Raw genomic sequence first — 13,372 nt, 5'->3', positions numbered from 1 at the left:
TGGAAGGAGTCGCCAGTGAGAGAAGGGGGCTGGCATGGTGGAGTCATATCCCAAGATGAGATGACCCTAGGTGTTCAGGAAAGTTCCAAGGGTGAGAAGATAGCTTAATTATGGTCCCAAAGTCCTTAAAGTCAGAAGCACAGCAAAGACTGTAGAAGGAGAATGGAGATGGAAGATGGAGAGAGATAACCACAAAACAGAGCCCAGAACTGAAGGCACACCCTTAACTGATGTCCAGGAAGTTATTTGTGCTCCTGATATAAACCAGGGAGGATCTAAATGATGTACGGTGACGGAAGAGTCCAGACCCTGGGATAGCAATTTAGAGAGATTAAGGTTGTCCAGAGGTGTTAAGGAGAGTTCCAGAAAAGGCAGGAAGGGATTGGTGTGAATGATTGGTAGTCCTCCAAAATATCTATGATATCCCAATAAAATTATGTCCAGGGACTAGAAAAAAGGTTGTAGTAACAACAACTTTGGTTACATCTATGGAGCGCTTTCACATCCATCAGCTCACTTGGTCTTACAAAAGCTGTTTTCATGTAAGTCAGAGGAAAGTGGAGATTCAGACAATCAACAAGCATTTATCAAGATGACCCCCCCAAAAAATCTAGTCTTTGTCCTTTAGCAACTCACATTCTAATAGGGGAGACAACCTGTAAATAACTATGTTCACAGAAGATGCATACAGACTAGATTCAGGAGGTGATACAGCATTGTAAAGGTCAAAATTAAAATTATATAAAGGTCTTTTGCTTGGTTGTCAGTAACTTGGTTGAATATAGGTGAAAGGAAATGAGTAGTTCTTTTCTGAGAGACAACAGGACGTGGTAGATTGTGTGCTGGACTTAGAATCAGGAATCTCTGATTTAGAATCCCACTTCAGACCCTTACTAGTTGAATGGCTTGGGGCAAATTACTGAACCTCTCTGAGGCTCAATTTCTTCATCTATAAAATGAGAGTAATAATAGAATCCCTTTCACAGAGTTGTTGTAAAGATCAAATGGGTTAATGAATGGGAAATGCTTTGCAAACCTTAAAGCATCTATGGTCAACTGTTGCTTTATTGTTGGGTTTGGTTTTAGCTGGTAATGGGAAGTCTCTCATAGATGGCACATCTCTCATAGATTGTTTTCTGGAACTTGACTAAAGGAGAGTTCAGGACCGTAAAAAGTATGCCATCCATTGTAAAGTATGCGAAACATAATAAAATCCTTTACTAGATTATTAAGAGAATCCAATGTCACCTTCAAGTTGAAACTTTGGGCCTTGATCAGACATGTGCTCTTGGTGATCTCTTCCCTCTAAAACTACTTTGTATTCACATCATTTTTAATATGTTGTGTCACGGTAGAATGGAAGCTAACTGAGCTAAGGGAATGTTTCATATTTCTTTGTCTTGGTATTCCCAGTGAGTATTACAGTGCCTTGCACATAGGCATTAAATAAATATTTCTGAAATTAACTGAAATTATCATCCCTGTAATCAGGGACAAATGTACTCAGCACATTTGTGCTCCAAATGTGTTTGCTCATGACAATGTTTTTGCTTCAGGAAGCTGTTAACATACTAAGCAAATCTCTACTTTCTTACCAAAAATATCCATATATTTGAGTTATATGAGTGATTACCATTCCCCTGGTTGTTGTGAGAAGTATGGATCGTTTGGGAACCTCAAAGAGTTATGTTAATATCAGTCACTGTTATTTATTATTATAAAATCTTATTGTCACTGAGTATAAGAACTGGAAGGGCCCTTAAAAGTCATCTAGGCCAACGCCCTCATGTTACAGATGACGAGTCTGAGAAAGGGTTTGCCCAAGGTCAAGCTGATAGGAAAGTGACAGGGTCAGGTCTTCTAATTCCAAACCCAGTTATATCAAACCCATTATACCACACAACCCTAACAAAGTGAATTTTTACTGATGCACCATCCTGGGCACAAAGAAGAGATCAGTTCTTGTACACATAGCATCACAAGTTCAGCATTTATCAGTTTTGTAATTGCCTCATGCAGTATTAGTCCCCATCCCCAATTAGAATAAGAGCTCAAGGGAAGAAATTGTTCCTTATGGTTCTTTTCTGTCTCCAAATTTGCACCTAACATGGTTCTAGGCACATGGTGAGAGCTCAATACTTCCTTCTTGATTGAATGGCCCACCAGGAAGCTGCTTGCTCCTACACTATGTCCCACTCCCACTCACCTTCCTACAAGCCAGGATGGATCACAGTTGCAGGGAGAATACCTGGCAGCTGAAACAAACTACATTTTCAGGCTAGAACAACAGGAGGGGAATCATTCATAGCCGGGTCAAGTGAGATGAGGCTTTGCTCTTCTGCAAAGCTATCTACAAAGTAGGAGTAACTAAAGGTCACCTCCCTTCAGCATTATCAGAGACCAGCCCCTTCTAGGGCTCTGTAGCCTAGCAACCAGTTTCTGCAGTGCAACTCCTGAAGGAAAAAAGTGGCGTTTGGGATGAGGAATGGATGAACAGCTTAAGGAACTGGACAGGGCTAGAAAGACCAATGGATCCAGTGCATCTCTGGGCAGTCTTTCCATGACTGGATACGTATCTTTTGCTCACTGGCTTATGCTAAGATAAGAGAAGTCACAGTACCTGCCTTTCTCTGCCCCTTCCAGATCTCAATGTCTAGCAAACTCTCTGACTTTGAAATTCAAACCATCTTTCTCTATCAAAATTCTGGTCCCAGCTTTCTGCCAGCCTCACCTAATCATTTGTCCTTCACTCTCAAGGAGCTCAACACATTCTTCTTCTCTACTCTGCTCTCATACTTTGGTATTTCAATAGATATGATATTGTCTGTTCCAACACCCTGGCCTCCCATCACACCAACCTTCTTAACTTTCATGACCTTTACCTTCTCTCCACCAAAGCAGTACACTAGGATGTTTATATCCTTGACCTCACCATCCTCCATGATACAAAACCCTGAAATTCCTCACTCAGACAATAACCTCTTATCCTTCTCTCTCTCCCTCTGCCTCAATACTCCTGAACTTCATCATGCCCTCTTTCTTACAGTCCACCCCCCCAATTCTACTCAGCCTGTACTCACTTTTTTTCCCCTTGAAATCTTGACCGTGTAGCTAATCTGCTCAAATATCTACTATTCTCTACCCTGGCATCTCTCACATCCTGCTAATGCCTTTCTAAATTCCCAGTTCTGGGTTGCCTTGATTGTCCAAATTCTCCATGCCTAGTTACGAGCTATTGGATGCTCTTGGAGAAAGTCATCCAACTGTGCTGACTGGATTCACTACATTTCCATCATCTAATATCACTTGGGCCTCTATTGTTGCACAACAGTTTTGGGTTTTTTGCTCTCTGTTGAATTTCCTGCAACATTTGTTTCTAATCTTCTTTTCTGGCCTCAAGAGAGAAGAAAATAATCTCATGATAATCTCTTGATTATTTCATCCAGTGGCCTTTTCTACATCTTCATCCTTCTTGACCTCTCTACAAGCTTATACCCCATTGTAAACCAAAGCCATAGTAGGCCAATCTAGTAATTCAGGTTCAAGGTTTAAAATGCAATAAGACACTGTATGTGGATCATGAAAGTAATTTTTACTAATGGGAAACTTTACTAATGAACAAAGCCTCTACAGTAAAAAGAGATATAGAAAGGTTACTTGCCAACTTCTGCAGTTACCATGGCAACTGGCCAAGTTAAATCCAGAAAGCATTCCCCTCAGGCAATTGTCATTCTAATGAAATCTTTGAACCCATTCTCCCCTCAAGAGAGGTCCTCATACTTCTTGCAGCAAAAGCCATATGGCTTGCCCTACTCTCCTTAAAGTACCAGCCCAGCCTATAGACTGCTTCACAGGATTGCCAAAGGACAAAGCAAAGAGAGAGAGAGACAGAGAGAGACAGAGAGAGAGACAGAGAGAAACAGAGAGAGAGAGAGACAGAGAGAGAGAGAGACAGAGAGAGCAGAATGGAAGGGAAAGAAGAGGAGAAGATATACATATAACCACTGTCTTCTACAATGCCCAAGTCCATCTGAACCCCTCCCTAGTGAAAGCTTTCAGCTCAAAACATGAACCCCTTCATCCTGAATTCTCTCTCTCCCTAGATTTTTCTGACATTGCTCTTTCCTGATTATCCTCCTAGTTGTCTGACATGTCTTTCTCTGTCTGCTTCAGTGAATTATATCCCACGTCCTGTACCCAGGACTTTGTCCTAGGTCCCCTTCTCTTCTCTCTTTACATATATTTTCTTTTTTACAGTGATCTCATCAGCTCCCATGGGTTCAACTATCATGTCTATGCCAACAACTCTCAAATCCCCATATCTAGCCCCCATCCCTCTCCTGAGTTCCAGTACCACATCACTAAATGCTTGCTGGACTATAACCACCTGGATAGCCCAAAGGCATCTCAAGATCCATATGTCAAAAACAGAACTCGTTATTTTTCCCTCTAAATCCATCCCTGTTGCTTACTTTCCTATTTATACCAAGGACACCATCACTAACTTTCCTGTCTCCCAGGCTCATAACCTTGGCATCAACCTCAACTCCTCATTCTGCCTCACCTTTCATATCTAATCATCCGGTGCTTGTCAATTTGACCTCCACAACACGACTAATGTCCATGCCCTTTTTAAAAATCATATGGCCACCCCCCCCCCAATTTGTGACCTCATCATCCCTCACCTGGGCTTTTGCAAAAGCCTCCTAAATGGTCTCTCTGCTACCTTTCCCTCCTCTCTTTCATCTGTCTTCAACACAGGCCAAATTAATATTCTGAAAGCACACACATGGACCATTACCTTTCCCTTCTAAAGAATCTCCAGTGGCTTCCTGTTGCCTGTAGGATGAAATTCAAACTTTTCAGTTTCACCTTTCAGGACCTTCAGTCTGGCTCCAGCTTCCCTTTCTGGACTGATTCTGTGTTATTCCCCTTCATATCCTCTAGGTTATAGTCAAACTAGCCTACCTATACATACCATTCCATTTCCCAACTCCGTGGCTTTGCACAGGCTATCTCCCATGACACGTACATTTTCCCTTTTAACTTCTGCTTCTGGGAGTCCATAATTCCCTTCAGGATTCAGCTCAGCCCCTCCTGCATAAGGCCTTTCCTGATTCACCCAGTTATTTGAACTTCCCTGGCCCCACATATACGAATGAGCCAAAAAAAAAATTAACATTCACATTTATTTTATATTTGCTTATCACTAAACATGTTGTGATGCCATACTCCCACCTCCCAGTAGGATATATGTTCTATAAGGGCAGGAAATAGTTCCTTTGAAAAAAAAAAAAGTCTAGCACCTAGCATGGTATCAAATAAACACTTAATAAATTGAATTGTTGAACATTGGATTTGAGTACCATAGAGCAAAAGCTCGAAGTGACTACCTATCTGGTTAGTCCCTCATTTTGCACATGAGGAAACAGAGGTCTAGAGAAACTGAATGTTTTGTCCAAGGGTACACAGGCAGTATCAGAGATGGGATTTGAACTCTGACTTCAGAGCCAGTGAATGAATGCTCTTTCCTGTTGAATTGAGTTGAATGCATATTCTGTGCATCAAAAGGCATCTTTGCCAATGTAATGATTTTGGAAAATTATTTGCAAAGCTGTGTTAATATGTGAAAAGCCTCCCTGGAGGGCAGAATGAAAATAGAATGTTTTATCATTATATTTATCATTACCACATTGGAATGGAGAAGTTTACTAATCTCAGTCGAATCCAGTTATCTCAAATCTATAAATAAGCCTTGGGCACTGGGCAATGAGATTTTATAGCATTCCTCGTTACCAGCAGATACAATAGACCTAAACCTGGTTTTCTGTAAAGTATAATACTTTATAAAAAGGGGAGTAGTGGGTGAAGGCATATCAAAGGTAGTACTTTTCTCTCATAAATTTCAAGGGTTATACTCAATATCCACATTCTTCTTCATTATCCAATTATAGGATCAAAGAGAAAAGTGTTTGGCCTACTCCTGGGGCTTAAAAGTCGTGAGATAAAAACTAAGCATATTTCTAACAACCTGGGTTATACACTGGGCTTCCTGTCAGAGAATTAGGCTCTGCTTTCTAGTGCTGCCTTTAACTAGTCTCCAGATGAAAGATATCAGGTTAGAAAACAAATCATTAGAGTGAAAAATATTTCACCTACCTCATTGTAAAGTCCAAATTTAGGTTTGTGTCAGAGATACCTTTTACTTTAGATTATTACAAACTGTCCTGTAAAATCTCTTGATTTGAATCCTAATGAGTTTTAAAGATCCCAGATATTCAAAGAAGGAGAGCCACAAAAATCAGAAGTGTCAATGAGTTTTTGGGAAGTTTTTTGGGAATCTTGGCACCTCCATTAATTTTAACATGGTGATCCTGAAAATTTCCTTAGGTAGGAAATGGCTTGTACTTGAAATGAATATCCTTGTTTTGGTGGCACTGGTAGAAAATGGCAAACATGGCATCCTGAAAGCTATGGAAGTATAGAGCATTCCCACTGGTGGAATGATTTTCCTTAGTGGAAATAAATCTGATGGCATCTGCCAGAACTGGGACATAAAAGATAACCTCTAGCAGCTGCAGCAGTTTGTTTCTGTGGGAAAATGTGGGCTTTTTTCTCCCCAGGGGTTAATATTGTGCTACAGTTGACATTGCCAGAGTTCTGTTTCCGAAGGGTTACACTGGTAAAGAAGAGAAATGCCTTGTGGTTTACGACAAGATCACAGCTGAAGATTCTGTACACACCATGATTTGTATAGGCCATTTGTGCATAAGCCATAAAAGTGCACTTTTTTAAACCAGGAACATTTGTGAATATATAACAGCACCAAAGACATATGGCCAATAAATAATTCACTGTTATCCATCTTCTTTGCAGATTCCTTATACACGTACCATGTTTTAATGTCTAGTTTGCTCGGAAATGATATTCTTTACGATGCTTCTGATATAAAAATGTTTACTGACTGGCAGCAGAATGGGGAAGCTCTGAGATCAGGCTGCTAAAAAAGGCCGGCTTTGCTCAGATCTCTATCTTATCAGACAGTTCTTCTAAACCAGGGGTGGGAACCTGCGTCCTCAAGGCCAACGTGGCCCCCTAGGTCCTCAAGTGCAGCCCTTGGACTGAATCCAAATCAAAGGGCCACACTTGAGGACCTAGGGAGCCATGTGTGGCCTCAAGGACTCAGGTTCCCCACCCCTGTTCTAACCCATTCCAGTCAGCACCTTGCTGGAAGAAAGCATTCATTCTTCCAACAGGAGCTCACTAAGGGGCTGACCTGGGTGTTGCATCTATGTGGTTGTGCTAACTCATTCTCCTTTTTTTGTCTTTTCAGTTCTATATCTATTTATAGTCCCAAGGACAACCCAAACGCTTTTGATGCTGCTGCGCTCTTCCAATCTGTTGGGAACTTTCTCGGAATCTTTGCCGGATCGTTTGCAATGGGGTCTGCCTATGCTGTCGTCACAGCTCTGATATCCTTTGTGGTTGCCTATTTGGCTTTCTTTTTATTTTGTTTTAACTTATTAAAAAAAAAAAAAGCTCCTAATCCATCGTATGTCAACAAAGATGGCCAATGGGTCATGACTGTGTACTCTAAGAACCAAATGCAATACTGTGTGGTTGGTTGTGGATTTAATAATAATAACTGGCATTTATAGAAAGCATTGAGGTTTACAAAGCACTTTACAAATATCCAATTTGATCCTTACAACAACCTGGGGAGGTAGGTGCTATTATTATTCCCATTTTACAGATGAAGAAACTGAGGCATGACAAGGTTAGTGGACTTGCCCAGGGTCACACAGTGAGTAGATGTCTGAGGAAGGAATTGAGCTCAGGTCTTCCTAACTCTCAATCTAGCCCTCTATCCACCGTACCAGCAATTCTTCCCAATCAAAGATGAAACCAAACATTTTTGCAACAATTTGATCCCAGAAAAACTCCCTGGATAGCCTAAAGCATCCTCTCTGAGGATAATAAGATCATAGACTTCAGTAGGGGTGATCTGGGAGGCTATAGAGTCCCCACACTCACATTTTATAAAAGAGAAAACAGTACAGTGTAGTTGAAATTGAGCTAAACTTCAATTCATAGGATATAAGTTCAAATCCTGGTTTTACTACTTACTTACTTAACCTCTCTGTGCCTCAGTTTCCTTATCTGCAAAATATGGATTTTGGACTAGATAACTTTTAAAATCCTTTCAGCTCTGTATCTGTGATCCTATGACTTGCTCAAGGTCATAGAGGGGAGTATGCTTCACAGTTGGGATTGAATCTAGATCCTCTGACTTCAGGGGTAGCTAGGTGGCACCACAGAGTACAGAGTGCCAGGCCTGGAGTCAGGAAGGCCTGAGTTCAAATCTGGCCTCAGACACATACTAACTGTGTGACCCTGGGCAAGTTACTTTACCCTGTTTGCCTCAGTTTCCTCATCTGTAAAATAAGGTGGAAAAGGAAATGACAAACCACTCCAGTATCTTTGCCAAGAAAACCCCAAATGAGGTCACAAAGAATTGGATATGACTAAATAACAAAAAAAAAAAAAAAAAAATCTGACTCCAGACCCAGTCATCTTTCTCCTGTACCATGTTGTCTCTGTAGAGGGAACCAAGAAAGTTGTTTTTGTTACCAGTTTCAATAACAGGTTGGGTACCAGAAATCAAAGAGTTCAAAGGTTTACTAGGAAGCAAGCATGAATCAGGAAACAATCAATACTCTACTAACCTTTTATATTAATTGAGCTCCTTATCACCTTATTAAGATTATGTGAACTGGTCACTGGAGTTCAGGGTAGTCTCCGATCAGAAGACCCCCATGTGTATATGTGCCATATACTACATGTCAATGTCTCTACTTAGTCTATGGACTATGGAGTGGAATCTAGTGCTACATGTTGAAGCAAATTCAATTGAATTAAGTATTTTTTTTAAAATGTGCTATTATCAGCAGTGTATTAGGTGTATGAAGTAATTACAAGAAGTAGTAATCTGCCCTCAAGGGGAGTGAACTCTTGAAAAATGAGAGAAGACAGACATTCAAAAAGTAATTAGCAAATGAAGTGGCACAGAAAATGATTAAGTGAGAAATAAGTATCACACAAAATAAATGTTAGAAGACTAAAAAGAAAAGAACAATGGAGTAGTCAGAGAAAATTTCCCAAGTGAGATGGGCTTTTAGCTAGTTTCTGAAGGATGGGGAGGATTTTGAAACCAGGAATTCAGGGGCAAAAGGATGGGGGTGGATAGAAGGAAAGTGAAATGAAAGTAGAATGAACTATGCACATTCTGGTGATGGTGAAGGTGCTACCCTGATTGGAGTGAAGGATTGGCAAGCAGGAAGAGAGAAGGTTATAGAGATAGAGTGGGCTGAAATGGCCAGGGCCCTCTGAATGCCAGGCAGAGGCCTCTCACTTTTATTCAATAAGCAATGGAGAGCCATTTGAGCTTTTGATCTAGGGAGCAGGTAGTGAGAACAGGCTTTTAGTAAGTTGATTTCATGATAGATGGATTAGAGGAAGAGTTGTTGTTAACCTGGGGCCCGTGGATATCAGGGAGGGTCCATGAAATTAGAATTTTTAATATTTTGATAACAGTTTAATATAATTGTGTTCCTTTGCAACCCTATGTATTTTATCTTATGCATTTAAAAACCTTATTCTGAGGAATTCATAGGCTTTGCCTGCCCACTAAAGGGATTCATGCCATCCTGGTTGTGAGGAAAGACTGGAAGTGGAAACTAATTAGGTTATTGCAGTAATCCAGGACGAATGGGATAAAAGTCTAGTGACAGGATGAATGAAAAAGTCAGAATGGAAAAGAGAGCTTTTTTGAAGAAATTCACTTTGATGGTAGACTGTAGGTAAATGAAGGAGAGATAAGAATCAAACAACACAGAAGTATTTTGAACCAAGGCAAAAAGAATGAATTTTGGTTAACATGAATAGAATAGAAAAAACAGAGGGGAAAATAGGTTTGAAGACAAGGTTTTGAGTTCAATTTTGAGTTTATTGACCGTGCTACAGAAAATGAATATAGAAAGTAACAGAGATAGAAAATGGAAAGAGATGATTCCTGGAATTCAGTTCTAGAGGGAAAAATTTTAGGAATTCATTCACAAAGATATAAAAAGGGAAGATGTGAGACTGGGCCACTTCATTAAAGGAGGTGGAGGGAGACCCAAGGGGAGTGTATAAGAATAGCTTATATTGATTGAATTACACCAATACTGTTACTTCATTGGTATAGGGTACTCCCTGTGTGGAAACACCTCTCTCAGTACAGATGGCATTTAATTGTATCCAAGTCTTCATGACTCCATTTGGAGTTTTCTTGGCAAAGATACTGGAGTGGTTATTCATTTCCTTCACCAACTCATTTTACTGCTGAGTAAACTGAGGTAAACAAGGTCAAGTGACTTAGCCAAAGTCACACAGCTACTAAGTGTCTGAAGTTAGATTTGAACTCACAAAGATGAGTCTACCTGATGCCAGGTCTGGTTCTCTATCCACTGTGCCACCTAGCTGCCCAGGGAGGGGTTAGAAGGGGAGACCAGGCTATTATAATTTCTTTTTTTAATCAATCATCTTTATTGATAAAGTTATACAGTACACATTCCAAATACACATTTCAAGCTTCTGGATTACAAAAATAATGCATATGTGATGAAAACTTATTACACAAAATGACGCTCTGCAAAACCCTATAATTAAATCTCAAAAAACACAATATATCTATGATGGTCAAGAGGAGATAAATTAAATCACAATTTTATTTACAAAAATACCCATCAAGCATTTTTTTTAATAATAGCTGCCTCAAGATCACCATGTACTAAATCTTAACAGTGTAGCTCATTTTATTTTCTTAAGCTAAATGGGAAAAAATCAAAATTATTTGGAGAAACCTGCCACCAAGTCAAGTACTACTTCTTAATCAAAATAAGATAGAAGATAGTTACCAAACAATTTAAGGAAAAAAATTTCTATTTTTTATTGGAAATCTTCACTAAGGCCTCTGGAATAAAGTTTTATTTTATTTTAAATAAAAAACACCCAATGTTTGGGAAGGTAAATTTGAGTAAACAGTTGTTGCTTTTACTCTTAACAATACGTGAGTCTTCTCACACTAACAAATTCTGCTATAAGAGTATTATTTCAACAGAGAATCTAAATGGAATTTGCACAGGCTATTATAATTTCTTGGAAGCCAAGAGAAAAAAGGTTTTCCTGAAGGAGGAAAGAGGGTGATACCATCAAATTCATTGAGTTCAAGGAGAATGTGGACAGAGAAGAAGCAATTGGATTTGATAAGGTCATTGGTGACTTTCAAATTTAACAAACATTTATGAAGCAACTACTCTATCCAAGGGACTGTGCTAAGGCCTGGAGAGACAGGCAGCATGGGACAGCAGAAAACCTCTGCATTTAAAGTCAGGATGCCAGGGTCAAAGCCTGCCTCTGCCAATTCCCTGTGTGACCTCGGACAAATCACTTCACCTATGTGAGACTCATTTTTGTCATCTATGAAATGACTTTTAAGATCCCTTCCAGCTCCGGTGATCCTAAGGGCAAGAATCAGGGTCAAAGACCAGGAAGGTTTAAAGTGTTTTCTAGTCCCACTGTGGCCTCAACCCAGGCCCTTGGGTCTGGGCCAAAGCTGGGCCAACCTCTGGAGAAGGTCAAAATGGCAGGGCGCCCTTCTGCCTCATGTGCGTCTGCTGATATTCTAAGCAGACTCTGTTCATGCCAGCCAGAATTCTTCTTTTGTAGCATACAAGATGAAGGAGACTGTCTGCCAAGCTCATTCGGGGGCCTCAAAGTCTTTTATCAGCACAAATGCTCACACACACACACACACACACAATACTTGCTTACAAAGGAGTAAAGATGGCTAATTCATGGTCAGCATAACTTCTAAATTTTGTCTTAGCCATAAACTGAAGATAACCCAAATCTTTTCCTTTCCACAAAGAAGTTTGTTTTTTGTTTGTTTGTTTGTTTTGTTTTGTTTTTGCCACTAATTCTCAGCTTTCCGTAAAGGTGCTTTCTAAAACTGTTGTGAAGAAACCCTATCATGTAATTTCCTCATTACAGTGGATAGAGCGCTGAGCCTAGAGCCAGGAGGACTCATCTTCCAGAGTTCAAATGTGTCCTCAGACCCTTACTAGCTGTGTGACTCTGGGCAAGTCACTTTACCCTGTTTGCCTCAGTTTCCTCATCTGTAGAGTGAGCTAGAGAAGGAAATGGCAGACCACTCTAGTATCTTTGCCAAGAAAACCCCGAATGGGGTCATGAAGAGTTGGACACAACTGAAAACAACTGAAACAACTAAACAGCAGTGCTGAAATTTCCTTAAATCATAATGATAACTTCCCTACAGAGATGAAATCATGGACCCATTAAAAAACTGTTCCTCACATTTATATTGCATTTTACAGAGAACAAAGTGTTTTCCTCACCATGCTCTATGAGACTAGTACTAAAAATGTGATTTCCATTTTGGAGTCAAGGGATATTTAGCGGCTCAGAGAGATTTAGTGATTGCCCAGAGTCACAAAGCCAACACACCTGAGGTGGAACTTAAACCAGATCTGATCCTCACCACCTTTATGACCTTGGAGGTCACTTAATTGCTCTTGGCCTCAGTTTCCTCATCTATAAAAGGAGGAGGTTAGGCTAGATGATGCCTAAGGCCCCTGTGTCTCCGTCACATATGTATTAAGGACCTGCTTCCTACGTACCAGACATTGTGCTAGAGACAGAAATGCAAAGGCAACATGATACCAGTCCTCAAAGAGCTTGCAACCCACTAGGATCATGTGACATATTTCTAGAGTAGTGAATACAAACCATGAGCCCCACCCTGTCAGAGGTAGAGTGACCAGACGAGGGCAGGGGTGAGCTAGCAAATCAGGAAGGCACTCTTGAACAAAGTGGCACTGGAATCTTCACAGTATCCGGGGATTCTACGAGGCAGACACGGAGAGATACAACCCAAATATCTGGATAACTGCATTCCAGTAGAATCGCTTTCTTTGTAATCCTGTGTATTTTATTTTGTGCATTGAGAGACATTATTCTGAACAAACGTGACTCTGAAGAAGAGCTATGAGAAATATGAGGCCAACCTCATTCCTTTAGAGGTGGGATCTCTGGGTGTGGAACATTGCACATATCACCCAACTTTTTCAGTGTATTCATTAGCTTTGCTGATTTTTAAAATTCTTTTTTTCTTAAAACAGTATTATTTGTTATATGGGATGACTCTCAGGGAGAGGGAGGGATAGGGAAATTTCAGTGATGTAAAAAAAACAAAAGAAGAATAATTTTTTAAAAGAGTTAAAAAAAAAAAGACATTATTCTAGAAGGGGTC

At 40.1% G+C, this 13,372-nt stretch overlaps 1 protein-coding gene across 2 annotated transcripts in view; it reads left to right on the top strand.

The window, feature by feature from the left end:
- The window catches only part of SLC9A9 (solute carrier family 9 member A9), a 736,009-nt gene that overhangs the window by 314,429 nt on the left and 408,208 nt on the right, over positions 1-13,372 (top strand). For both annotated transcript variants that reach the window (XM_027875882.1, XM_027875883.1), the window contains exon 7: positions 7,334-7,472. In XM_027875882.1, coding sequence (XP_027731683.1) covers positions 7,334-7,472 — 139 coding nt within the window. The remainder of the gene's footprint in view (positions 1-7,333; positions 7,473-13,372) is intronic.

This window comes from Vombatus ursinus, unplaced genomic scaffold (assembly GCF_900497805.2).
Source record: "Vombatus ursinus unplaced genomic scaffold, bare-nosed wombat genome assembly UNPS02014810.1, whole genome shotgun sequence".
NCBI lineage: Eukaryota > Metazoa > Chordata > Mammalia > Diprotodontia > Vombatidae > Vombatus > Vombatus ursinus.
Note: the sequence above shows the minus strand (reverse complement) of the source record. Positions and strands in the feature narration are given on the sequence as shown.